A 24,165-nucleotide genomic window follows, 5' to 3' on the forward strand; every position below is an offset into this window, starting at 1 on the left:
ATCAGCACTAGACCCGTAACAAGAAAATAATAATGGTATTGTCTGTGATATAAAGCCCCAAAACCTCAAAACAAAACAAAAACCCAAACCCAACCATTTGCAGCAGCCAAGAGCCTTCTGCATGGATCTAGGAACACTGTGTGTGGTGAATCATTTCTCTGTTAGAGCATTTGGTCTGTTCCTGATTTATCTCCAAGCAAATTTAGACTGCTCAAAATTGATACGCTCATTATAATTTTTTCAATGCCTATGGGCAAACTCTGGGCTTCTGCTGTTTCCTATTGTTTTTCCTGCTGAGCAATTGGTTGCTTCTCTCACGTGGATCTGCTCTTGCTCCCTGCCTGCGTGATGCAATGTTATAAATACAGGGCTGGTAAAAATCACCACTACCCGTATCTCACAGAGGCGGGCTGGCATGGCTCAGAAGGGCTCTGTTACACTACCTTTTACATTGTTAACCCCAAAATTCAGAGATTCTTTTGTAGAGTCACTTCAGAGCACCTGTTCTTAAAATGAACTAGGTGCACATGTTAACAGGTGATAGAGAAAAGCAAAGCACATAAGGCAGTAGCCTTTATTGGGATCCTTTGTTCTGGCAGTACCTTATACCAAAGACATTTTTTTGGAAATGCTAAGAATTTGCATGATATTAAAATGCATGTTCCATTGGGCTTCCCATTTTTTTTTCTAAGAAACAGGGCTCCGTTTTACTATCGTTCAATTTTTTCTTATATTTAAGCAAAATTTTCAGCCATTCAGTGCCTCTGTTGAGATTTTTTCTTTCATTACTTTATGGCAGATGAAAGTTAAGAGGTCCAATTACTAACATTTTATGATAGCACAGAATATTATTAAAGCACTTAAGAGGTTATTAACACCTTTTATGTACCTCATTATTTAAAAGCCTGCCATATTTAATCATTTTAGCACCATTAAATTGGCATTAACAACAACCCTATGACTTATACTCAGAAATGTCACCATTTGACAACACTAGTGCAATAAAACATCTCGCAGAAACCTGGAGGCACCAGGTGAACCGTAACACTTCCCAAAAATTGGGCTTTTTTTGTGCCCTGCAACCATGGAGAGCTGCAAGGAGTGCCAGGGGGTCCCCGTCTCGCCCCGCAGGCACCAGAGCTGGGAGGGAGCCGGTGCAGTGGGTTTGGCAGGAAAGCGGCGTTGGGTGAGGACCACAAGGTTTGTAACATGGGCTCTCCGTGTGCAGAGGAGCAGGAGCTAATCCGAATTCCGTCCTCTCCGGTGTCTGAGCACAGGGCACAGGTGTGGCTGGTGCAGTGAGCGCCCTGGGAACACTTTCGTTCCTGTGTACCTGATGATGGATGAGTAACTCTGAAGGATAAGCAAGGGAATAGTAGAAAAGCCCTTCATTCCCTGTCCTGCCAGGTCCCCTTGTTTATAGGAGCAGTTACACATGTGCTACTTCCTCTTGTAAAACTGTAAAATTATTTATCCCGTGACCCTCCTCTTGGGTCCCTTTCTGTTTTCCTCCCTTCACTGCGGAAGGCTGAGCCTGACGTACAACCCGGTGGTTTGCAATTACACACTCGTATCAGCCTCTACCCGTTGATTATCAAGGACAAAAAAACAACAGCCGCGGGGTGGCTAAGTGGAACATCACATTAATCAAGTCGGAAATATTATTTTTACAGCCTTCTGGTTATTTCTAGCAATCTGCTAAAAGCCAGTGGGACTGTGTGGGTCAGAAAAGCTCTGGCGACATTGGGATTATTCCAGCCTCTGCTCTTCAGCTCGCAAACTGCAGCTCCAGGAGCAAGATTCACTTCATACGGGACCTTTTTTCCAGTGAAATTTGGGATGAATTGTGTTATCTCTTTAAGTCTTACAAACAAATCCCTTTCCCATAATAATTTTCATAGATGATCACTACTAATATATTTTGGCATTTTAAAGCACGTCCTTGAATTTACTCTAGCAACTGCTATACAGCTGAACACAGAACTGGAGGAATCTATTCCATGACTTATCTGCCCAGACTTCAACAGCATTCCCTTTCTTTGTGACTAACAGAAAAAGAAAAAAAAGAAAAAAAAAAAAAGGAAAAGGTCCCAAATGCCTCTAGTTTGGAGCCATAAAAGGCCTCCTGAGTTGTTTTTCAGATGCTGGCACTCAGACAAGTGACGGTGTCAAAAGCCCCAACAGGTCTACGTACAAAACATATCAGTCCCATCTGCTGGAAGGATGCCACTGCCGCTATCAGTGTATTAGTTCAGCCATTCGGGGAGAGTAAATGTCAGTATTTGTAATGCAGAAGGGTCAGGGTGTTCTGCTGTTAACAAGGCTGCTTGTCCACAGCCATATCCCCCCTGTGTACGTGATCAGCAGGTGCTTCCATACTCCCATTGCCCTGGGATGGATGGATTAATATTCCAGCCCAGCCACGCTTGGGTTTCTTTTGCTGTTTGTATTACATCTACCGCTGCAGCAGTTAAATGCTGGTAGGACTTCAGGACTGTTAAACAAATTATGGGAGCCTTTAAACCTCGTGTGCTGGGTGTTATCCCCCACAGCCAGCACGCAGATCACTCGGGTGCGAGCAGAGAGAAGTGAATAAGGCTTCCTGCCAATCCCCCTCTCCAGCAGAGCCAACTCCCTCGTTATCTGGAGAGCCGGGGGTGTTAATTAGCATGTATTAGTGTAGGGCTGAGCAGCAGTGCCCTGGCCTTGAGGACAGAGCTGTGTCTTGGTTTCTGCTCCAGGTCTAGTTCCTCTCTCCCCAGGTGCCTCCAATCTCTCTGGAGTTCCCTGCTCCTCCTTCCTGCAGCCCCCCATCTTTTTTAAGGCTTTTTTTTTTGGTGGTTGTAGTGCTCTTCGCTACAACTCCTGATAACACATGGGCTGAAGCAAAAGAGGGGTGTAAGGCACTTTGTTTTTTGAAGCAGCTTGGAAGTGAGTACAAATTGACTGAGATATGAGCTCTTTATTAATTTGGCTCTTCTGAGAAATGTCCTCTTGCTGCTCTTTGCGCAGCTAAGGGGTTTATCGAGCCTCCCACAGTGCTGGCTTTGCCGTAACCTTCTCCCCTCTGCCTGTTCTGCCATGGTGATGGAGCCGGGATGCGTCCTTGGGCTGCGGGGTACGTACCTGCTGCGCTTGCTGCAGGACCCTGGGGACAGGCTGCGTGCCCGGGGTGTCCCTTGTGCAGGTGGGCAGGGAGGGGAGCGTCTCTGGGTTCGGCAGCAGCCGGGATGCTCGTGCAGCAGCTCTAGCAGCACCGTGAGCGATTGCAGCGGGTGAGGACTCGGCGCTGAGGGGAAGGAGACCAGAGGTGAAGAGTTGCTATATATTTACATATATTAAGCTATGTAATACTGTTCTTAAAATGGCAACGCCCGGATCCTGCCTATGTGAGCAAGCTTCATCTGTTACATTAATACCGTTGCAGCAATGTGTAACTGTATTCAATGCTGTAGAATATGAATAGCTCTCATGTGGCTCTTCCTACTCAGTCTACATTGCCAAAACAGGTGTGATTTTTATTTTTTCACTTTATAGGCAGATAGCTAATATATGCTAACTATTTTGCTGTAAAATCTAGTGTTGATGAGACTCAAGACCTAGTGTTGCTAGGTGAGGCCAGCCATGGGCCACTTAATGTTGCACAAGTGAAATGATTTAGTCCTTGTGGTTATTTCAGACTTGCTGTTGCTTTTTACCTGCTGAGTTAACTTTAAAACCTGTCTCAGCACTTGTTCTGCGTGTGCAAATGCATTTCACTGGGACATCCATCCCAGCCCATGCAGCCAAGCCAGCAGAATTTTCTAGTTGAGCCCGTCCTTCATCGGTTGAAAGGACCGTCTCCTCAGCAAGCGGAGCTAGGCAATTTGGCTGTGTTTTGCAGAGTATCAGCCCAGGCTGGTGCAAACCCAGGATCATTTATCATCTGGGTTTATGATGGATGAGGTGATATAAACTGGTGGCTTTGGTCCATTAGTGTTGGAACCAACTGATCTCCTTACTGGCAGCCTCAGCAGAAAGTCTGGGAAAGATTCTTTGTGCCCTGCGGCACCTTTTCCTCCTTGGAAGAAGCCGCTGCCCTTCAGCAGGGACTGAGCAATCAGCACAGAGACCCTTGAGATTTTGCTGCTTTCTGGAGCTCTTCCCCACTCGGCCAGGGCTCGGCGGACACTCCAGACCTGCTGCGAGGCCCAGAAACTGCTCCCCGGTGACTTATTGCTCAGGACCCCCAGGCAGGTGATGCAGAACCCACAGCTGCTTTCCAGTCTGAGATTTGCATGTCTGTTTAGTGACTGCTTTGCAACACTGTGGTATTCCTGTTCGTGAAGGTGTCTTGGTTTTTTTTCTGCCCCAGATCCCGCAGTGAGCTCTGTGAGGTTGGTTCACTTGTGCAGCTCACCTGGTGCTTGCCACAGGTTTGGTATTTCACATTAAAGTTAGGCCTGGGTTTTAAGGTCTATTCCAACCCATTTAACTCCTGAGCTTTTTGGGAAAAGACGGGAAATATAAAAGCTTACATCAGCTCTTGTAGCTCACAAAGCAAATGGGAAAGCTACAATAATTTACAATCAGAAAAAGAAGAGCTGTGCTTTACATAACCTCTCACTTTGTTCAAAGGCAGCTTATTATCACAGGATAATTTTAAGTGATGGTTGTGGCTGGGGTATTTTCTGCTGGTGGGTTTTTTTTTTAATTATTACTACTTTTTTGTTATACAGCATGATTCCTGAGCAGATAAACAAGCAAGACTGGCTCGTCATTCCTCTTTATTTCCACATCATGCCACTTCGGAAGGTAAATGGCTTGGTAAAATCCAGAGAGTTCAGATATGATGCTGGCAGATCGTTATGAAATATTCACAAGACATTTAGTTTAACTTGGTGCTAATTGAACACTGACAGCACAAGTTACTCCTGCCCGCAGCAATAGTCTATCACATTTAGGCAAGTGACGTTCCTTCCCCTTTGATGCTCTCTGGATGGGAGGCTGAGGGAGCACGGTTAAAAACCAGAAAACACTTGGGTGAGCAGCATTAGAGATGGATCCTGCACTCAGGTGCAGGGAGAATCCTCCAAAGCTGGTGAGGGTTTATATGCACAGGGGCTGTGATGAGACTTCAGCTCTATGAAAATACTCAGCATTATGTGAGGAGTGAATTGCAATTGACACAGGTATTTTTTTATATCATCCTTAGTGAAGACACTTGAAAGCAAGACTATTTGCAGATTAGCTAATATCGCTTTTCTGAAGCTGTAACCCCAAAGCCCTCCTTGCTGAGAGGGCAGTGACAGCTATACTGGTCCAACGGTGTATTTCTCTGTGAAGAAATGGCCTTATTTATTTCTTTCATTTTTATTTCTATAGCTCAACATACTCTTTGCTGATATTTGTGAATTTGTTTCGTATTTGTCAGTTCAGCTTCCCCATGGGCATTTAATAACAGGAGTTTTCCTACCCTTTTAATTGTCTCTTATTCCAGAGCCAAGCAGAGTTTGAAACAGTATTAACACCATCATTTTAGTCATCAGACATGATGTATGGTCTAAATAGCTTGGATCCAAACTCAGTACCGAGCTCTGCCTGAAACCCTCTGCCCATCTGTGGTTTAGATGCAGTCATCTGCCTTGGGTGCCTCAGTTTCCCAGCTATGGAGAAAGGCCAAGTTGTTCATAAATGACTCTTCCCAGTTCCCATTTGGAGGTGTTTGCTCCAGGCTTGTCCTGTGCAGTGAGCATGTCAGTGTAGCTGAAGGACTAAGGCTTTTATTTGTAGCCACACATTAGGAAAGTGACCTAGAACACTTTTAATCGGGTGGGGGAGAATGTCTCCATCTGCCTAATTCACCTGTTCTGAGGAGTTAAACTGGAGATGGACTCGCATACAAGAAGGTGTTATTGAGACCGTAGCAAAATATTGAATTCATGTAATTTAAGTCACTGTCACCTCTTGGAAATGATGTGGTAATTGTGAGCTCTGACAGGAGCTGTTTGAGTGAAATGGGGGTCACCCCAAAGATGCTCCTGTCTGAGGTGGAGGGCGCTCATCTGGCGTTGCAGAGAAGGGTGACCAGCGAAATGGAAGCAAATAAGTGCACAGAACTTTCCAGTAAGCTTCTGCCTGGCCATGAGAGAGCAAAGGGGTATTTCTCGAAGTAGGGGCTGAAGACATTTCAGTATTCAGAAAAATGAGAAATTTAACTGCATGAACAGACAGGGAAGGCTGTATCTTGCATGCTCTGAAGAATGAATCTGAAATGCTCAAGCAGAATCTGGATATAAGGACGTAGCTGAGATGAAGGCCCTAGAAACTGAGCTTTTCTGCCTTGGAGTTTTATGCAAGGTGGCTAACTGCTGGAGATAGCAATGTGCTGTAAAAATACACATTCTTTTAAACAAAGACAGGGTCTTAGACATATTTTCAAAAGTCAAGGATCCAGTACTGGACTAAGAGCTCCCAGACTTTCATTCAGTGAACTTCCCACTCTTGGATTGCTGAACATCACTCTCCTCGTAATATTGTCCTTGGGAGGGCTGAATAAACTTAGAGCCCCCCTGTGCCCGTATAAAACATCCTCACCAGGAGAAGTGGAAGGAGGGACATAAAATGTCTCATCCTCCACAGAGTTCTGCTCCAACTGCCTTCCATAAGCTTTGCTCTTCAGGAGGGAAAATAAATGAGGCTTTCAAAATTGTTTTACTTGATTCATTTCATTCTGGGCTAGAGCAAGGCAATAGACAGTGGGAGGACTTCACTGATAAAGTTCTTTGGTGGTGTGGTTTTTTTGTTGTTGTTTTTCTGCAAAGCAGAGAATACCAGAAGATAACACAACAGCGAATTACTGCATATTTTAAACCCTTGTAGCTAAACATTCCCTTTTGGGGCTGGGCCAGGTATCTCGTGGTGCCAGTGAAAATGGGATACAGATGTTCACTTGTTTGGATGGAGACACTGCAATAATTCATGCCTGCTACAAATGATAGGATGCCTCGTGCTCACAGAAGATCTTTTTGTCAATATTAAGAAAATATATTCTCTGTACCTATATTAAGGAAAATAAGGCCTGTAAAAACTCTGAAGCTTTTTTTTTTTTTTTTTTTCTGGTTCCAAAATGTAACTTCTGTTGTAGCAACTCAGCCGGTGCTGGTAAAAGTGCCACTGCCAGGACACCACCCCAAGGGTGTCAGCACTCGGCGGGGAGTGCATTGGTGTCTGGGACAGGTGAATGGAGTGTTAAATATCTGCTGCTGAACGGGTACGAACAGAGGACCTGCGCTTGCAGAACAGTGGAGATTTGGGATGTCTGAGACTGAGACTTTTTTTTTTTTTTTTTTACAACTTTAGCTTTGAATATTTGCTGCTTTTTTTGTAAGATTAATTTAGGTGTTTTTAAAATGTTACCTCTGGGTTTGAACTCGCTTGTGGTGAAATTAGTCTCATTAAACACCATGGTAACAGTGTTCAGGAATGTGATCTCTCTGTTTTAATGGACCTTTTTGAACTGGGAGCTGCATACCCCCAAAACCCACAGGGCTGGGATCGGGAGAAAGAAGAGCCGAGCCCATCGCGCCGCAGCAGAACAGCAGGGCTGACACTCACCTTCTGCTTTCTCGTGGGTAGCAGATAAGTGCAAAACCGGCATCTGCCAAAAGAATTTGTTAGCATAGCCGAATACTTGCACCGCTGGTTTCCCCGTTGTGCTCCTGTCAGGAGAGGTACAAACAGGTTCACACCTGCTGTGGAGCTCCGGGTTGAAGGGATGTACATGTGAAAATTTGGCAGGTAGAAATTGCACCCGCTAAATTAGACTCCGCTTCTTGAAATCGGAGCTCTCTGCTTTCCCCGCCTGCTGTTCTATTTTTCACTTTCTTCTTGCAATTGCCCATATTAAAATGAAGATTTTTTTTTTTTAAAATGCATTTTCATGGTGGAGCTGTAACTGAATCCAAAAATCACACTTCTGGGAATCCAGCACCAATGTTGTACGAAGGTTTTAAAGGTGTGCACAGTTTTTTTTCTCTCCCCTGAATTTTACTTTCTCAGTAACTTTTATGAAGTGGGTTTGGGCTTGACACAACTGGCAAAGTTTGGGAGGTAATGACTTGTTCTTCAGGTTTATTTGGGAGATGTTTAACCATTTGCTCACCTTTCTCAAGCTGTAGGCTGACTCTTAATTGAAAAATCTAATTTTGAAACAAAACAAAACCTGAAAATCTTTTGATTCAGTAGCACTTAAATGCAGTGCTTTATTTCCCTATTTTTTTTTTAACTGTTTTTCCTGGCTTAAACCACTCACCAGATTTTTTTCCAATTTAATGAAAAGTTTTGGCATTCTGAAATGGCATCTCTTGCAGGACTGTTAACTGAATTTTTTCCCCGATACTGTTTACTACATTGAATTTTTCACATCGGCGCGGACCACGAACAACCATAGCTGCCCCTATATATTAGGGTAGCATTTTTTCATCAATATGCCGGCCATTCAAAACTTTACAGAGAAAATGTGGATCCATGGATATCCAATTTCAGGCTGTTAAGGGCTGAAACCTTTTCTCATATCTCTGTGGACTCCCTGAAGTCTCCAGGCCCCCAGAAGTTCACGGAGCACAGCTAAAAAATTCTTTAGGTTTGCTCCCACTTGCTCACATAATGTAATAATTTAGCAAATACATGCTGCCCCATTGGTATTTCTTCTGTGGAGCTAGCCTTAGCCAGAAATAAAGGCAGGGTCTATTTTTTTTTCTTCTGTAAGTATGTTCAAAACATGAATTTCCATGAGTTTCCAACATAAGACCTATATCTGCATGGTAAGTAGAGTCACTTTCACTTGCAAATGAGGTTGGATCTGTTAAAAAATCTGCTAATTTGCAATAAAAATAGCATCCATCTTTGCTCGGCAAATATAGCCTATTTGAAAACTGTCCCATTTTCAGAACTGTAGCAGCTTGTAGGATGGGAGAAGGAGGAAGGAGGAAATACCTTGCATTTGAAGTCACTTCGCATTTCTCCAGGACTATTTCACACACCTTTAGTCATTATGTCGCGTTTTGTGTTGTCACATTAATTTTCCCAGCAACAGATTGATATAAAGAGTGTGACTGCACTGCAGAAGCAAGGGAAGCTGGATTGACTGGAAGGGAGAAGGATTTGTTCAGACATAAATATCTCCTGCCATATTGAGGGGAGTTAAAAAAAAAAAAAAAAATAGCCAGCCAAGAAATTGCTTCTTTGTAGGAACGTTCTGTTTCGTGTTGTGGGTTTTTTTTTTTTTTTCTTTCTCTTTTTTAATGTGTGCTTCGGTGTGAGAGACCAAGAACAAGGGGGAACCAAGTGGCTATTTAATGAGTCTGGCATGCAGAATGCAGCTGCTCTTTCAGGTGGGTGGAACTGCAAGGAATAGAAGACAAGGCAGGTGAATGTGTGTGCCGAAGATGGTGTTAAATAAGGAGGCCTGGTCATGTAAGGTCTTGTTGGGGAAACTGCTGACTTCCTTGCAGGTTAAATGCTTGAAGGAATTGCAGAGTCAGGCTCTAAGAAAATGAGGGCATGCACCAAAACATCAGCACCTTTGCGCACAAACAGGTGAAAATACCAGGTGCAGAGAGGAAAGGCAGTGCCGAGGTGCTTCTGTCCCAATCTTCCTGCAGCCAATGAAGGATGCAGAGAGAAGAGCAGGTGTTGCTGTACCTAAAGAGCAACACCTACCTGCCCAGCACTCTCTTTCCCTAGATTTGGGTTGCTTTATGCATGTCTCTAGGCCTCCAGACTTTCAGAAATCTCCCATGAGGGTGGGATGAGATTAATTTTTTGCTGTATAGTTTCCATCTCACCTCTTGGTGATTTTTCCTATGAGGAACTCAGTGCTTTGGGGGACTAGAAAACGTATGGCATCAATCTAGGATGTAGCATAGAAAGTGTCGGTACTATCTTCTCGGGTGATGTTTGTAGGACTAAGAGCTTCCCTGTTCTAGTACCTCCATCTGCCTGGCTTGGCAATGCTGCTCGTGACACCCAGTGCAGGCTGGAAACTTGTCCTGTGCTCCTGTGGCTTTTCCTGTGAGCTGATGATTTGAGTTCTCTGTTGGCACTCATCAGTCCTTGACCATTTTGGGGTAGAGCCTGCGGACTGGGCGAGAAAATAAATCGATCAATAAGGAGGCGTGAGGAAGAAAGAGTCCCAGTATCTGAGCAGAGGTTTTGCCCATAAGGACGGGATGGCTGGGTTGCAGCTCTGTGGTGTGTTATTCCTCGCACTTCTCTCGTGCTAAGGCCAGCTGTGATGGGTCACACCGAACTTCACGCAGCATCTGAGCCTTGAATTGAGGTTTCCACGTGGTATGTCCAAGTTTCTGACACCAAGAGCCTTGGGTGGAAACTTTTTTTTTTTTTTATGTCTGGATGGTTTGCAGCAGGCAAAGCTCTTAAAAGAACAGCTAATTGCATATTCATAATGGCATATGCAGTACTTGAAAGAAGCCATTAATTTCTACTGTGGTGGATCTGGAAATTCATCTCTGGCCGCACTCAGCAACATCTATCCCCAGTCTCTGAACAGGGTGGATCAAGAGGAGCTTTTTGGCCCTTTTTCCTCTGAGAAAGAACCACTAACTTCTTGAGTTTGAGCACATTGTTTTTTTTTTTTTTTTTAACAAAAGAGCATGATACGGCTCTATATACCAGTTGGAGGCAATGTGATTTATGTCATGAATACTAATATGGGTTTGACAGTATCCTATAAATTCAACATGTTTTGAAGATCATTAACAAGAGTTGTAGGAACCATACTTAAATTATTCCCCTACGTTTTTTCAATTAAAAGAAAAGGAAGCTAGCGAGAGTCTGTATTTGTGTCCAAAACAAATATGGCTTGGGTCACAGCAAGACTTCTGCATGTTGTGCTAAACCTGGGTCTGCAGCACATTCATTGATTATTGTCTCTATGAATCACCCTAAAGCTATAGGCAACAAAAGCTGAAGCGATGTAGATGTGATTTCTGGTTCATTTGTTGTTCATTAGAAATATTTTCTCTCTCTTATTCGCAGCACCCCTGCTGCTACGTGTTCATTAGGAGAATGGAATGTATTCCAAATATTTCCTAGCTCTGGCAGGGCAGATGGTGGAAAGTAATTTTCCAAACTCTTCTGGAAAAGGGGGGAAAGAAACCACCCAAATAACCCCAAGTCACCCCTGCACATCACAAGAACTTGGTATTTCTGAGTGCAGACGTGCTGTACGCTTTCTGTCTCTCTGGTTGTACAGTGCGGTGTGTCAGGGTGGTGGGAAGTTTGTATGAATGGGAATGTATCACGTTACATGGGGGATGTTAGAAAGGCTGGGATTTTTTTCACAGGAAACGGCATTTGCAAAGAACACACGGCAACATGCAGTTCCCTGAAAGATGTGTGTGAAGGAGCGAGCGAGATTCATTTCCCTAAGTCTTCTGGGCAAGGCAGTGCCTCAGGGAACCCCAGGGAGGGAGGACAGAGCCTGGGCCATGCTCTGGTTCCTCCGTCCAGCCCTGCGCAGAAGCACCAGGCAAACTGGAAGCTCCTGGGACGCCCCATCCCCTGCGCCAGCGCGGGCAGAGGATGTCCCAGTGCTCAGACAATGGTGGAGGAAGCGGCTCTGGCTGCGTTTCTCTCCTGCTCCCTGGGGAATCGGGGGAGTGCACAAGCCAGGGCCAGATTTAGTTCTTGGATCCACATGAAACGTCTGTGTGCCGACTGCTCCCTTCCTTCGTGCTCAGCCTCTTGTCACGGGAGTGGAAGTCGCGCGCACACACACACACAAGGGGAACAGAAAAGCCGAGTCAATATGCAGCAGGCAGAGCTGGGAACACAATGTGGGTGAAACAAAGAGCGGGGCTGTATTTACTGCCTTCCTGGTGGCATTCGCTTCTCGTGCTTGGAGCCGCTTTTCTCTTTTCATGAGCCTCTTGACCTGCAGATCCCTCTCCTCAGCAGACAGACCCCAAAGCCCGCAGCTGGATTCTTGTGCCTCTTCAGATCAAACCAGTAAACACTGTGGATACACAGCCTGAACTGTGTGTTTGCATCCAGGCTTTAAGCTCCTTGGTGCTGCCATCCGGGGTTCCTATTTGTTTTCCGATGCCTGAGAACAATGCAAACAAACCAAGAGAGGCTTGAAGCAGCGCGGCAGAGCTTACCCGAGCGCTGCCGGCGCCGCGCCGCGCTCCGGCCCGCGGAAGGTGCCTCCGGTGCTGAGCTGCGCTGTCGGCTCCGGCCAGCACCCCCGAGGTACCGCACACGGAGACCTGGCAGAACAAGGAGCTGCCTCAGAAAAATGGCATCGCTTGCCTTGTTTGTGCCAGCGAGACACCCAGCTTTGGAGGGAGGCATTTTGACAGCTGTTGTAAAACCCCATCAGATTTTCAAAACCCGCTCGTAGTGGTGGATTTTCAAGCCACTTCTTTCTCTGGCCACTCTCGTGTTGCAGAAGGCGTGGGTGGAGGTGGTTGTGTTGGGACCTCTTGTTTGATTCATTTCTAGAGCTGGGCCTTTGGGTGCAGACGTATGAGCAAGAGGTTCACGAGACATTTAAAAAGGCACCGACAAAGGGAGCCCGAGGCAGGAGACCCCTCTGAGCCTGCGTTCAGCTTTCAGGCAACTCTATCCCGCGGCATCCGACCTTGGTGCAGGCTCAGTTAAGTGTTTGTACGGTAGGGCCATGCACGCTGTGCGACGGCTTTGCGGAAGCGGGGTTGTGAAGCGGATGCCTTCTGTAGCCACCGTGACCTTAAAACCCATCGCTCGGTCACCCAGCGGAAAAAATGAGGAGAATTCCTTCCGAACAGCCAAGTGCCGGTGCTCTTCCAAGCAGGCTTTTCCTCTTGGGCCAGCGGGATCCGCCACCAGCTGGGACTGTCTCACCGTGCTGTGTCTGCTGAGATTCAGGAATTTGTCTGAACGACATCTAATCCTAAACCTGTATTTTTTCACAGCCTGACAGAGTTTTAAGCTCCTCTCCATCAGCTATGGCCAGGAGCCTTCAGAGATGAGCAGCGGCTATAATTGATTCATCAAGACTCCTGTCAATTTGTTTTTGCTAAATTGTTGCAATATATTTGATTCCCAGTTATGATGCTCTGGAGTCAACTTCCTTTAGGTAACTTACAGTGAAGACTACATATGTGTAAAAAAAAAAATTATCACGATTGTGTTTTTAATTAAAATGTATATGATAATACCAAAAGGAGAGAAAGGGAGGAAGGAAGGGAACCCAGATGAAGTTTTTAACTGTTTTAATAGTGAGTTTTGGTTCAGTAAGAACAGGGCATATTGGTTTCCTTGGAAACAATGGCTATGTATTAGCTGTATAAAATCTAGCATAAAAGATTTGTGAAAGTGAAGCCTCTAGGTTTTAACTGATATTATAACTCGTTTCATTTGGAAAATCAGATTTACCCATGGCCCCTGGAGCCCCAAAAAGGTGTCTTTTTTGTGTTTTCTCTCTAGCCTTAGAATTAATAATTTCACAAATTATCAGAGTCATTAAGAATCCAAAACTGCAATAACAACAACACCTTCAACAATTTTATACCCCTAATTCATACAATTTAATTAGATGTGCCTGTAAATTCTCTTTGTGCCAAGTGGTACCAAGCTCAGGCAAGACTTCATGTGATTTGAGAAAGAAGTATAAAAATTTGGCTTTTTAAATGTTCCAATAAAACTAGAGATTATTGGTAGTGGAGCAGTAGCTTGTGTTGTATACACATCCCATGTTCAGCTATTTTATTGTACAAAACTCTGATACCTGGATATAAGATATACTATGTTCTCTAGCCAGTTTCAAGTCCAGAGAATTGCTGTAGCTGCTGCTCATGATTTGGCCTCACACAAAGTCATCGATGCCTCTGTTTTTCTTGGCATGTGTCTTTGGAAACAGGGTACCCCTGAAGAGCCTCGTCCCCAGAGACAGCACATCGGGTTTGGGGCCACTGCACCCCAAGGTGCCACAGGAGGTCAAACGTACATTTTAAGGTTGTTCTCATCTGAAGTTAAAGCATTTTCTTTTACTTCTCTTTGAAAAGTGGGCTCTCAAATCATCAATTTTGTCTCTTTCGTGTTAGAAAATAAAGCCTTGTGAGAGAGCAGTCAACTCTCCGCAGTTGAGTGGGATTGAAACAACTGATTTTAATATCTGTGATTCACCTCTGAGCCCAAACTGTGATGATGATATCGTGCATCTGGGGATCAAATACTGCAGAAACTCTCTCTTTTAAACAAAAGGGGAGAAAAAAAGACTGCAGATAAAGTACCAGATGTAGGATTTTGGACTATCAGAGAAAAGAATGGATGGCTTGGTTTTAGCATGTAAGACTAATCACTCAGTTGAAATCATTTCAGCAGCTGAGTAAATAGACCTACGGAAAAGGCATTTATGGGAGCATTTGTATTCCAGGATCCTCCCTCTTTCCTAGTCCTCCTGTTTGTTTTGCTGTCTCTTTGGTGTTGAAGCTTCTCAGTTAACAGGTTTATTAGGTAGCAATGACGATGTCAAATGTGCAGCTTAGGCAATCCACATGGCCCCTGGACTGACTGCGCCGCAGCCGCGCGGGCTGAGCAAATGGAGTGCAAGTTCAACCGCCCGGCCGGGAACAATGGGCCTCTCTGCGGCAGCGGGGCCGTTCAGCTGCGCTTGGCTCAACGCCACCCAAAGCCGTGACCGCTCCAGCACAAGCTCAGCCTGTACCACACACACGAATCTTGCCGACTTTTTGTTTTCTGCTCTGGGGTAGTTCACATCAGCAGCACCGATGTCGCCGCCTGTGCCCGGCCTGGATGACGTTCCTCATCGGTGTTTTCCGGGGTGTCACAGAGAGACGCTTTGAGGGTGTAAAATAACTAAAGCCTGAAGGAAAAGAGTTTAAGGGCATGGTAGCTGATGGCCGTGCACAGGCAGGGCCCTGACAGAATCCCCTGAAAAGGGAATGTGTGAGTTCATGGCCAAGGCGGGTGCAGGCAGAGCTGGGCTGTCCTGCCTGCTGCTGGGCACGGTCACAGCTCCAGAGTCCCCAGGAGATGCTGGTGCCCACTGTGTGCTATGGACCTGCGAGCTGGATTTATCACCCTGTGCAGGTGGGTGCAGTGACACCCCCCCGCACATACAGCGTTTGACTTGCCCCCTTCTCCCAGTACGGGTGCGACAAACGCCCCAGCTCTGCAGCTCCTGGCGGCCGTGACAGCCCCGTCACCCGCCCGCAGACCCGAGCGCCCCGACCGGGTTCTGTCTGCGGGTGCGGGGCGCGCGCCACTCCCGGCACTGGCCCTTTAAGGCGGCGCCGCGGGAAGGCGCGAGCTGCGCCATGGCACCGGGTCACCGCGCGGTCACGGCCCCGCCCCACGTGGAGCTGGAGCCCACATGGCCGGGCGCGCCCCGCCTCCCTCCGCTGATTGGCTGTCTTATCCCCGGCGGCCGGGCCCTCCACTTCTGATTGGCTGACCCCGCGCGTCATTTACATGCGGTGGGCGGGGAACGCCTGTCCGTGGCACCGGGCGCCGTCTGGAGCCGCCCCCGCGACGTCTGGGGGGATTTAAAGGGCCAGAGCCCCGCGGAGCACTCGTGGGAGGGGGTTCGGTTCTGCGGGAGCACGCTGCCAGGAGCGCGTTCTAGGTCGCCCCATACCGCCGGGTTTTCGGGGAGAGCCTCCATCTCAAGATCCCTCACAGGCACGGGGGGCTCAGCGGGGCGATCCTGGGTGTCGGGCCATGGTGGCTGCGGAGCAATTGCAGCAGTTGGGTCTGATCGGAGGTGTCCCCGTGTGTCCCCTGGCAGAGCAGGGCTGCCTGGCCTCCCCAGAGCTCCATTCGCCTGTGTCAAGGCAGAAAAATGCCGACCAGAGCCCCCTCTGATCGCACCTTTTATGCAAGAACCAAAAGCGACTGAACATAGAGCAATTCTTTTGGCAAATACGAGTTTGTTCATGTGTATGTTTGTATCTAACCACGTATGTGCATCCATATGGGCATCGTACAGGGAGAAGTCAATCTATGACCTGTTTGCAGCTGCTCCACTTCCAAACCGCCCTACAGAAGGATCCTGGGCTCAGAGCTGGTGCTGGAGCCGCTCATCCGCTTCCTTGGATGAGCTTGAAGTCTTCAGTATGTCAGCTCTGTGCTCCGGAGTTCAGGGTCACCTTTGTTTGCTTTCCAAAGCCCCATTCCTCTCTCCAAAATGCCTGTTGTTCCATCAAAAAAAGTCAGGGATTATTTCACGTTCATGCATTTAAAACTCTTCCCTTAGCGCTGCTTAATTTTACATTCGCCATCCTGGTTTTCCTAGCAAAAGAAAATGTTTTCAGCTGGGGACCTGTGAATTCAGAGGGTGATTATTTTTTGTTAGTGAAGTGATATATTTCCTACCACCGCCTCCCATAAAATGTAAAGGTAGGGTGGAGTCATTGCAGCGATGTCAGATGGAGTTATATCAGGCCCCAAAAGAGGCAGAATGGGTTGGAATAACATTCTGGTGGCTTCAGTAAAAATTTTCGTTACAAACAAATACTCACTGACTTTTTAGCCTTCCTGGTTGGGAACAAAACCTCCTAAATGGAACCCAACCCAGCGCTGTGCAGAGATGGAAGAAAAAGCACTTGGGAGGCAGCAGCTCCTGCCCCAGGTCCTGGTCCCCAGGGAGCGGGTGGCCGAGGAGGGGATTTCAGAGCCTTTTAGGTGAATATCGTTTGAGGTAGGTTATTATTAACACTTGGCAAAGGGAATGAAGTCTCAGAAGGAAAGTGCTTTTGCAGTTCTAAACAAGGATTAGAGTTTGTCTATGGAAAACTTAATTCACAGTATCTCCTAGAAGTCAAATCATACCTGAGACGGAGCTGTACTGACTTTCAAAGGCAAATGAGCCCTTCGCTAAAACTGGAGAACATCTGCACCCCTGCCTGGCAATGTTCTCGTCTGTTGTGGCAGAGATCTTGTTCAAATGGTCAGGGAGAAAACTTGACTTTCTGGTACCAAACAGTTAAAAAAACCCCTAAGAGGTTAGTCACCAGAAAGTGGAAACCATGTCTGGAATTGTTAGAAATAAGGCTTGCTTGAAAATAAATATAGAATTATTCACCATGGTAACTATTTCCCTATTGCGTTAGTGCATATCGATTTAACATTAATCCAAAGACTAATGCTGTGAAATATTTGGTCTCTTTAATGGACAACTGTTTAGTTAACAAATCTTTAGGGAGTTGTGGAGTTTTTTGTTTTGTTCTTCCTTAGATAGCCTCACCCGCTATTGGGAGAAAATTATTTGACTCTTAGCGTTACTTATTTCTCACACGGACCTCTCTTTCCAATTACATTTTATGAATTTACCCTTAGTGTTGCATGATGGTGATTATGTGGAGTCACTCAAATCTTTAACTGATGCTTTAACGAATGCTGCAGAGTTGCAGTGAGGAATAAAAGCAAAGATTTAAACGTGACCGCACGGGCAAATGCCTGACTTCTGGTCTGGCAATGAGCGAAGTTATATTAAAGTCCAAAACCAGCCAGAGCAGACTGATGGTTCATGTAGTTCAGTTTGTCCAAGCACCTCAGATATTGTCAAAGCTCCTGTGTGTTCTTTTCCATGGATGAAGAGCCTGAGGCCCAGTGAGCAGCCCCAGCTCACCCTGAAATTTTGTGGCAAAACCAGGAAACAAAGGGAGATAGTGCCAGACTCCTCCTGGAGCCGTCAGAGGGGTCTCTAGGCAAAATATAAAAAGAAACTGAAAAAAACTGATCAGTGACAGAGTACAGAAGCCAAAACCAATAAAAGTGTATTCTGAAAGCGTCCTACCAGCCGACAGAAGCAGCTCTGACAAACGGCAGCGGGCTGGAGGGTGGATAGCGTTATTACGAAGAACAGGGTGAAGCATTTAAAGTTAGCTGATGTACTTCTAATTTTTACAAGCCCATCTGGGATGACTTTAATTATTTGTTCTTAAATCATGGTGGAAAAATGCTGATTGTTCTTAAAGCCACATGCGTTGTTCACATGAAATCGGCGTGGCGGTAAACAATGTGTTTTTAAACCAGCATCAACTTGCAAACAGTTATTTTTTCTTTCTTCTTTTAAGGACGGTGAGGAAGATGTGCGAACTTGCAGCAGCCTGCATCTGAAACTGGAGCCTTTATCCACCAAAGCTTTGCAAACTTGTAAGAACTGCCCCTAGAACAAGCCCCTAGAGCAAGCTGGCTGATTCTCCTCGCCAGAGCTGGCTCTTCCACAGCTCCGTTGCAACTTGGGCACCAGGCGGTTGCTCAGCCACCAGCACATGGACCATTCTGGTCAGGGTACATGAGATACCTCCACCAAGGCTCCTTCTGCCACAGCCCCCAGCCCCAGCACGTCCTGCCTGCGAAATACATGCTTGTTGCAGCAGAGAAGGACTCTGGAACCCACCAGTGAAGGAACTGACCTGCCACAGGAGAAGAATATATTACTTAAAGCTGCATTTAGTTGCTTAAGAAGGATGTTATCATGTCTGTGTCTTAAAATACAAGACTTCTGAATCAAACATGAACTCTTGCTGCATCCCCGCAGCTGATGAACTGGGAGGGCTGGTGCTGGCAGGTATCCCCCGCAACACGTGGACCTGTGCAGTGTTCACCTTGACTGATTTATGGAGCCGCGACGTATTTTAAGTGCAAAGAACTGTTAGTTGCAAGCTTTTGGGCTGAGCTTAGCTTACAGGCGCCTTTTCTGCCCAGTGAAGCGAGGCCCATTGGAAAAGGGTCTCTAATATTCAGCTGCCAAGTGTTTTAAAATTAAAAAAATCTATATTTCCAGCTAAATAATTGATAAAAGTGAGTTGATTGCTAAAGCTATCTGAACTGGCATTTGTGTTCATTTTTGACGGTGCATGGGCCTTGCTTTAACTTTCTGGCCTTTCTGGGGCTTGAAAGCTCCTGCCTGCCCAAGGCCCACATCCCCGTCACGGGTGATGTTGCTTCACGTTTTTACGAATGCTGCTGATTTCACTTCTAGAAACTTGCCTGGCACAAAAGAAACTGAAACTCCAGGACCACCCTGGAGGAATCAACCAACAGGCACGTAAGAATTACCCCGTGTTACCGATGAGGAAACCAAGAGTGGGAACAAAATATAAAAATAGGGTTGGAAATGCTTTATTTCCAGTTCTAGCAGAGCTTGTCTTCAGGTAATTGTCCCTCCTCTCCCAGGCCTGCACACTAACCCCCATCTCTGGTGTGTGTTGGGGGAACAGCGCTGGTATGATAATTCATGTCTGCTCAGCGCTGGGGAGCACAAACTTCTCCCAGCTCATTTCTCTCTGAGCCGCAAGATCCTCTTCCGTGGTTCCTTTGGATTAGTAATTGTGGGGAGTTACCATCTGTTGAGTGGCAAACAGTAAAAGATTAAACAACCTGGCAATTCCTTATTCCTTCTCTTCAGGTATTTTCACAGGACTAGATGGGGCTGCAGGAGTAAAGCCCAGGCACATATTTAATGTTAGTTTGTAAATAATAATGTAGAAATAAATTCTTTTTTTTGGGAGGGGGGGGATAAAGGTTAAACCTTGCCAGTGAGTGCCACCGTGCCTGACCTGACCCTCGACACTATCCGTCTGGTGCCATTTCTACAGCTTCGTGCAAGATCTGGGGTCTCGCGTGGCATTTGTCCCTGTCCCCTTCTCGGTGCCACCTTCCAGGCAGCATGTCTGGGGAGCACAGCCCCAGCTGGGGACTTCAGAGACTTCCAAATCCTAGATCTGAGCTATCCAGAATTATGAGAAAATATGGCTTCTTATAACTATAGCTGTCTTTATCTCCCAGTAATAGGATTCACCAAGTATTATAACAGCTGCTTCACACCACTATAGTTAAGCTTGTTTCAGCATTTTCATTATAAAACCTCGTTTCCACAAGTTTATTTCCCAGAAAAAAAAAAAATCTGCCAAACCTGGCACACTGAGCACTCAGGGATGATGGTTTTTTCTTTTACCTGTCTAAAAAGTGAATGAGGTTGCTCCATTTTAAAGCGGGCAGTTTGAAACAAAGACAGGAATTCATCTGAAATAATTTTTCAGCTTTGCAGAAGCAGGATTGTTGTTTGCAGTAGCACTGGAGCAAACAGAATTTGCCGAGGTCTGCCATGGACAAATATCTCTTACAGGTTTTCCCCCCACATTTCTCTTCCGATCTTCCCCATTTTTTGTTTTGAAATGCTGCATTTGGGAACTGTCTGCGCAAAGAAAGCCAAAAGCTCTGCGGCTCCTGTGCTGGGGTACCTGGGGCTGTGCTGCGGTTGGGACCAAAGAGGGTCTCAGGCGCTGTGCTTGGGTGGGCGGCGTGGGCCTGACCTCGGCCTGCATGTGTTTTTTTTTTCTGGGGGGGGGGATGGCCAAATCCAGACGTTTTTGGGGCCGATTTGCAAAACCAGCGGGAGGTCCCAGCAGGGCGGGAGCGGCGGGCGCTGCCAGCCCACGCGCACGGCAGCACCCGCCTGGGCGGCGCAACGATCACCCCCAAACTCAACGTGAGCGCCACTGGGGCGGGCGAGACCCCCCCGCCGTTGCCGGGGAGCTGCCGCCGGGGTGACCGGGACCCGCTGAGCGCCGGCTCCGCGCCCCGGACAAAGGGGCCGCGATCGCCCCGACACCCGCCGGGGGCACCGGCCCGGGGCGCGCGAGGCGCCGCGGGTCCCGCGCGCGGGGCAGCCCGGGGCGCGCGCCCGCCGAGCCCCCCCCCGCCCGCCCGGCGGCGGCGCGAGGAAAGGGCAGTCCCCGTCTGGCGCTTACGTCACGGGCCCGCCCGCGGCTGGCGGCGGCGCGCGGCCGCGTCCCCGTGGCCGTGAATGAGCGCGGGGGGCGGGAGCGGAGCGGGAGCGGGGAGCGGGCGGAGCGGGCGGAGCGGGCGGGCCGCGCTCCCACCGCACCGCGCCGCGCTCCCACCGCGCTCCCACCGCGCCGCTCCGCCGCGCCCCACAAAAGTGCGGGGCTGCCGCGGCCGGGCCCAGCACAGCCGCTTCCCCCGGGCCGGAGGGGGCGCGGAGCAGCCGCCGAGCAGAGCGGAGCGGAGCCGCTGCGGGGGGCGCTGCGCCGGGCTGGGTGTTTTATTTCCAATTTTTGATCGCAGCTGCATTTCCCTCCCCCCGCCCCCCCCCGCGCCGAGGAGGAGCCCCGGCTTTATGTGGTGCTGCCCGGAGAGCGCTCGGCGGCCGTGAAGTTCTTTGTGTCGCCGTCGCCTTCTTTTTTTTTTTTTTTTTCCTTTTCTTTTTTTTTTTTTTAAATGTATAACTTCATGGGTCTGAACAGCACGGCCGTAGCTCTTCAGCCCAATGTGTCCTGCACATGCAACTGCAAAAGGTCTTTGTTCCAGAGCATGGAGATCAGTAAGTACTTGTCCTGCTGCTGCCGCGGGGGCGGCCCGGGCTTCCCCGGCTGTGAGTGCGGGTGGGTGCGAGGGTGCGGGTGTGCGCGGCGGCTCCGGCAGCCCCGCCGCGGGCAGACAAGTTTCCGCGGGGGCTCCCGGCATCTCCGGGAGCCCGCGCTGCGCTTTCTCAGTGATTTTATTTTTATTTTATTTTTTGCCCCTCTGTGTGCTCTCTGATCTCTCATCTGTTGCTGTTGAGGTGTCCAGGGCGAGTGTGACACGGCGTGACAGTGAGCGGCACCGGGGGCGGGCGGGTCCCGGCGGGACGGGCTGGCGGGGCGGCCCGGCCGCAGCCTCCCCGGGGCTGCCCGCGGAGCGCGGCCGCTCCCGCGCTCTCCTCTCCCCGCTCGCCCTCCCGGCATCGGGGCGGGAAATCCCAGCTCTTCCCCATCTCGGCTCCATCCCTCCCCGCAGCTCGCCGCTTCCCCCGCCGATGCTCCGGCTGGTCCAGCCCCGGTGTCTGCCCCACGCGTTTCCCTCCCCTGATGCTGGGGGGCCCCGGCGCCCGAGCCTCCGCCCGGGGGACTTCAGCAGCCCCGCTGTAAAAATCACCTTCCTCTCGGTTCTGGGGGTGGGGGAAACACTGCGGTTCGGAGACCCGAGTAGGGCTTATATTTGGGAACCTGTTTCCCCCGCCTCCAGCCCCTGGGGGCTTTTTGTCGTGAAGGGCTATTTGCTTTTGATTTTTTTGTTAATATTTTTCGACTCTTGCAGAGTAGCAGTGAGTACAGTGCCTGACCTAAATATCCACTACTTTTTTCTCTGTCTGTCTTGGAAATGAAGTGCGTGGAGGTGAGAGAGAAAAGATATTTTTGCCTAGGAAAGAAAAATAAGTTGTTTTCTCTGGCAATTTAAAGCGAATGGTCTGTCCTGTGAAGGCTTTTCAAGGCGTCTCAGGCTGGGCAGGTTGTCAGGATTGCACCCTGCTTGACACCTTGTTCTGTGCTGTGAAATCTAAACCTACACAAAGTAATGCAAAATGGCTCAAAATGAAAACTTGGGAAAGAGTCTTGATTTTGCATATATTCCTGGCGCTGCGATGGGGCAGGCTCCCGCTCGGTGCTTGTAGGGGAAAGTCAGCAGAGCTGTGCCTGTTTCTGCTAGCACAGGGTTTGCCCCGTTACCTTCAGCGGGGTTGCAGAGCAGTATTTCAGAGCCAGCATCTGTCCCTTGGTATTTTGGATGGCTTTTGTCCAGTGTCATCTGCCTTCACCTTCTCCAGTTTCGTCGTTGTTTAATTCAGGTGTCTTGAGTCCTGGAGAAGGTCTGTAGGCATTTGTATACTGGGTACTAAAATGTGTTCATTCTGAATTTTGCCATAAACCATACCCTTTGTACTGCATGCACATTTAATCTTGATTTAATCTCATTCGTGTTCAGACAAAACTAAGCTGGATTTGCCTGATTTTTATTAACACTACCGGTACTGAATAGACCATTATTCTTTCCTGACTTTAACAGGCCGGGCTAGATGTGCATACCAATAGCAGTGTATAAATAATGAAGATACAGTTCTTTTTTGTGTCAGCCTGTTAGTGAACATAAACTGAGTTCCACAGAATTACAAGGATGAGAGACTTTACTTTGTGTCTGATCAAGGCTCATGGTTATGATAAAAGTTGTGAATTAAAATGTGTAATGTCTTTTGAAGAAAAAGCTTCTCTTCCAGTCTAACTCTTGGCATGAGGTTTCGTTGGAACAGCTCAGGCATTTAATTTAATTCCTTGACTTCTTAGAAATAGCATATTTTATATTTTTTTTTTCCCCATTTTTTCAGTGTGTGAATGGCTTGGTAGGAGGCAGGTGCCAGATATGGATGGGGGAGGGTGGGAGGCTGGGGACGGTGGAGTACCCGGGAGGACACCTTGCCCGAATTCAGCCGGGTGTTGTGGGAGCCCGGTGCCTGACGCCACCCGGCTCCCGGGGACCTTCCCCAGCGTGTCCCCTGCCCTTGTCCCTGTGTCAGCTGCTCAGCTCCCGGGTCCTGACACTCGGGAGCTCAGTTCCCATTAGCTCCTGGGAGCCTTGGATCGAGCTCTCTTAACGCTGCCCTTCCTCATTTCGTTTTCGGAGAGGTTTCTTTATTGCCAATGTTATTTATTTATCTCCTGCCGATGCCGGGGGTGTTAGCTCACCTCTGTGCTATGGGAGGGCTTTGGTTGCACTGCAGGGTTGTTACCTGATCGTTTCCTCCACCTGGGTTCAGTGGAAAGGACAGAGTTGAGCCTCCCCAAGATAAATTCATTATACAGCTTTTTCCTCTCTCCAATCGCTTGATTTCATTTATCTTCCTAATACGACTTTGAGGGAACCTCAGAGCAGCTACCACCAGATGCCATTTAATTTTCTAGCCAAAAGTTACCACGCAGGAATGCTTCGGGAAAGTGGCATAACTGTAAACTCTTTTAATTTCACCCTCTAATTAGGTTAACTGTACAACTGATCCCCAAAAATATTTCTTTGCAGGCTTTATTCCTTATGGCAGGCTGTGGCGCTGCGGTGGAGGAAGCAGCTGGTTTCTGTGTGTGGCGCTCCCAGATTAGGATTAGAAAAGGGCTTTTTGGGGGCGGGGGCGCGGAGTCTCGCCCGCCGCCGGGGCCGCAGTGCCAGTGTGCCGGGCGGCGTTAAGCAGCCAGACGTCTGTGGCAGCGGTCTCTAATCGCTTCGGCTGGGTGAAAGAGGTCAGGGGTGATTGTCGTGGCGGAAGAGTCTGTAAATAACTAATTATTTGGCGCAGGGAGCGGAGCGAGGTGGTGTGCCTGC

At 48.0% G+C, this 24,165-nt stretch overlaps 1 protein-coding gene across 2 annotated transcripts in view; it reads left to right on the forward strand.

Annotated features, from left to right (window-relative positions):
- The first annotated feature begins 20,825 nt into the window (after nucleotides 1–20,825).
- The window catches only part of PMEPA1 (prostate transmembrane protein, androgen induced 1), a 42,953-nt gene continuing 39,613 nt past the window's right edge, over nucleotides 20,826–24,165 (forward strand). For both annotated transcript variants that reach the window (XM_065645929.1, XM_065645930.1), the window contains exon 1: nucleotides 20,826–21,361. In XM_065645929.1, the coding sequence (XP_065502001.1) occupies nucleotides 21,259–21,361 (103 nt within the window). In that variant the 5' untranslated portion in view covers nucleotides 20,826–21,258. The remainder of the gene's footprint in view (nucleotides 21,362–24,165) is intronic.

Source organism: Caloenas nicobarica, chromosome 15, assembly GCF_036013445.1.
Source record: "Caloenas nicobarica isolate bCalNic1 chromosome 15, bCalNic1.hap1, whole genome shotgun sequence".
NCBI lineage: Eukaryota > Metazoa > Chordata > Aves > Columbiformes > Columbidae > Caloenas > Caloenas nicobarica.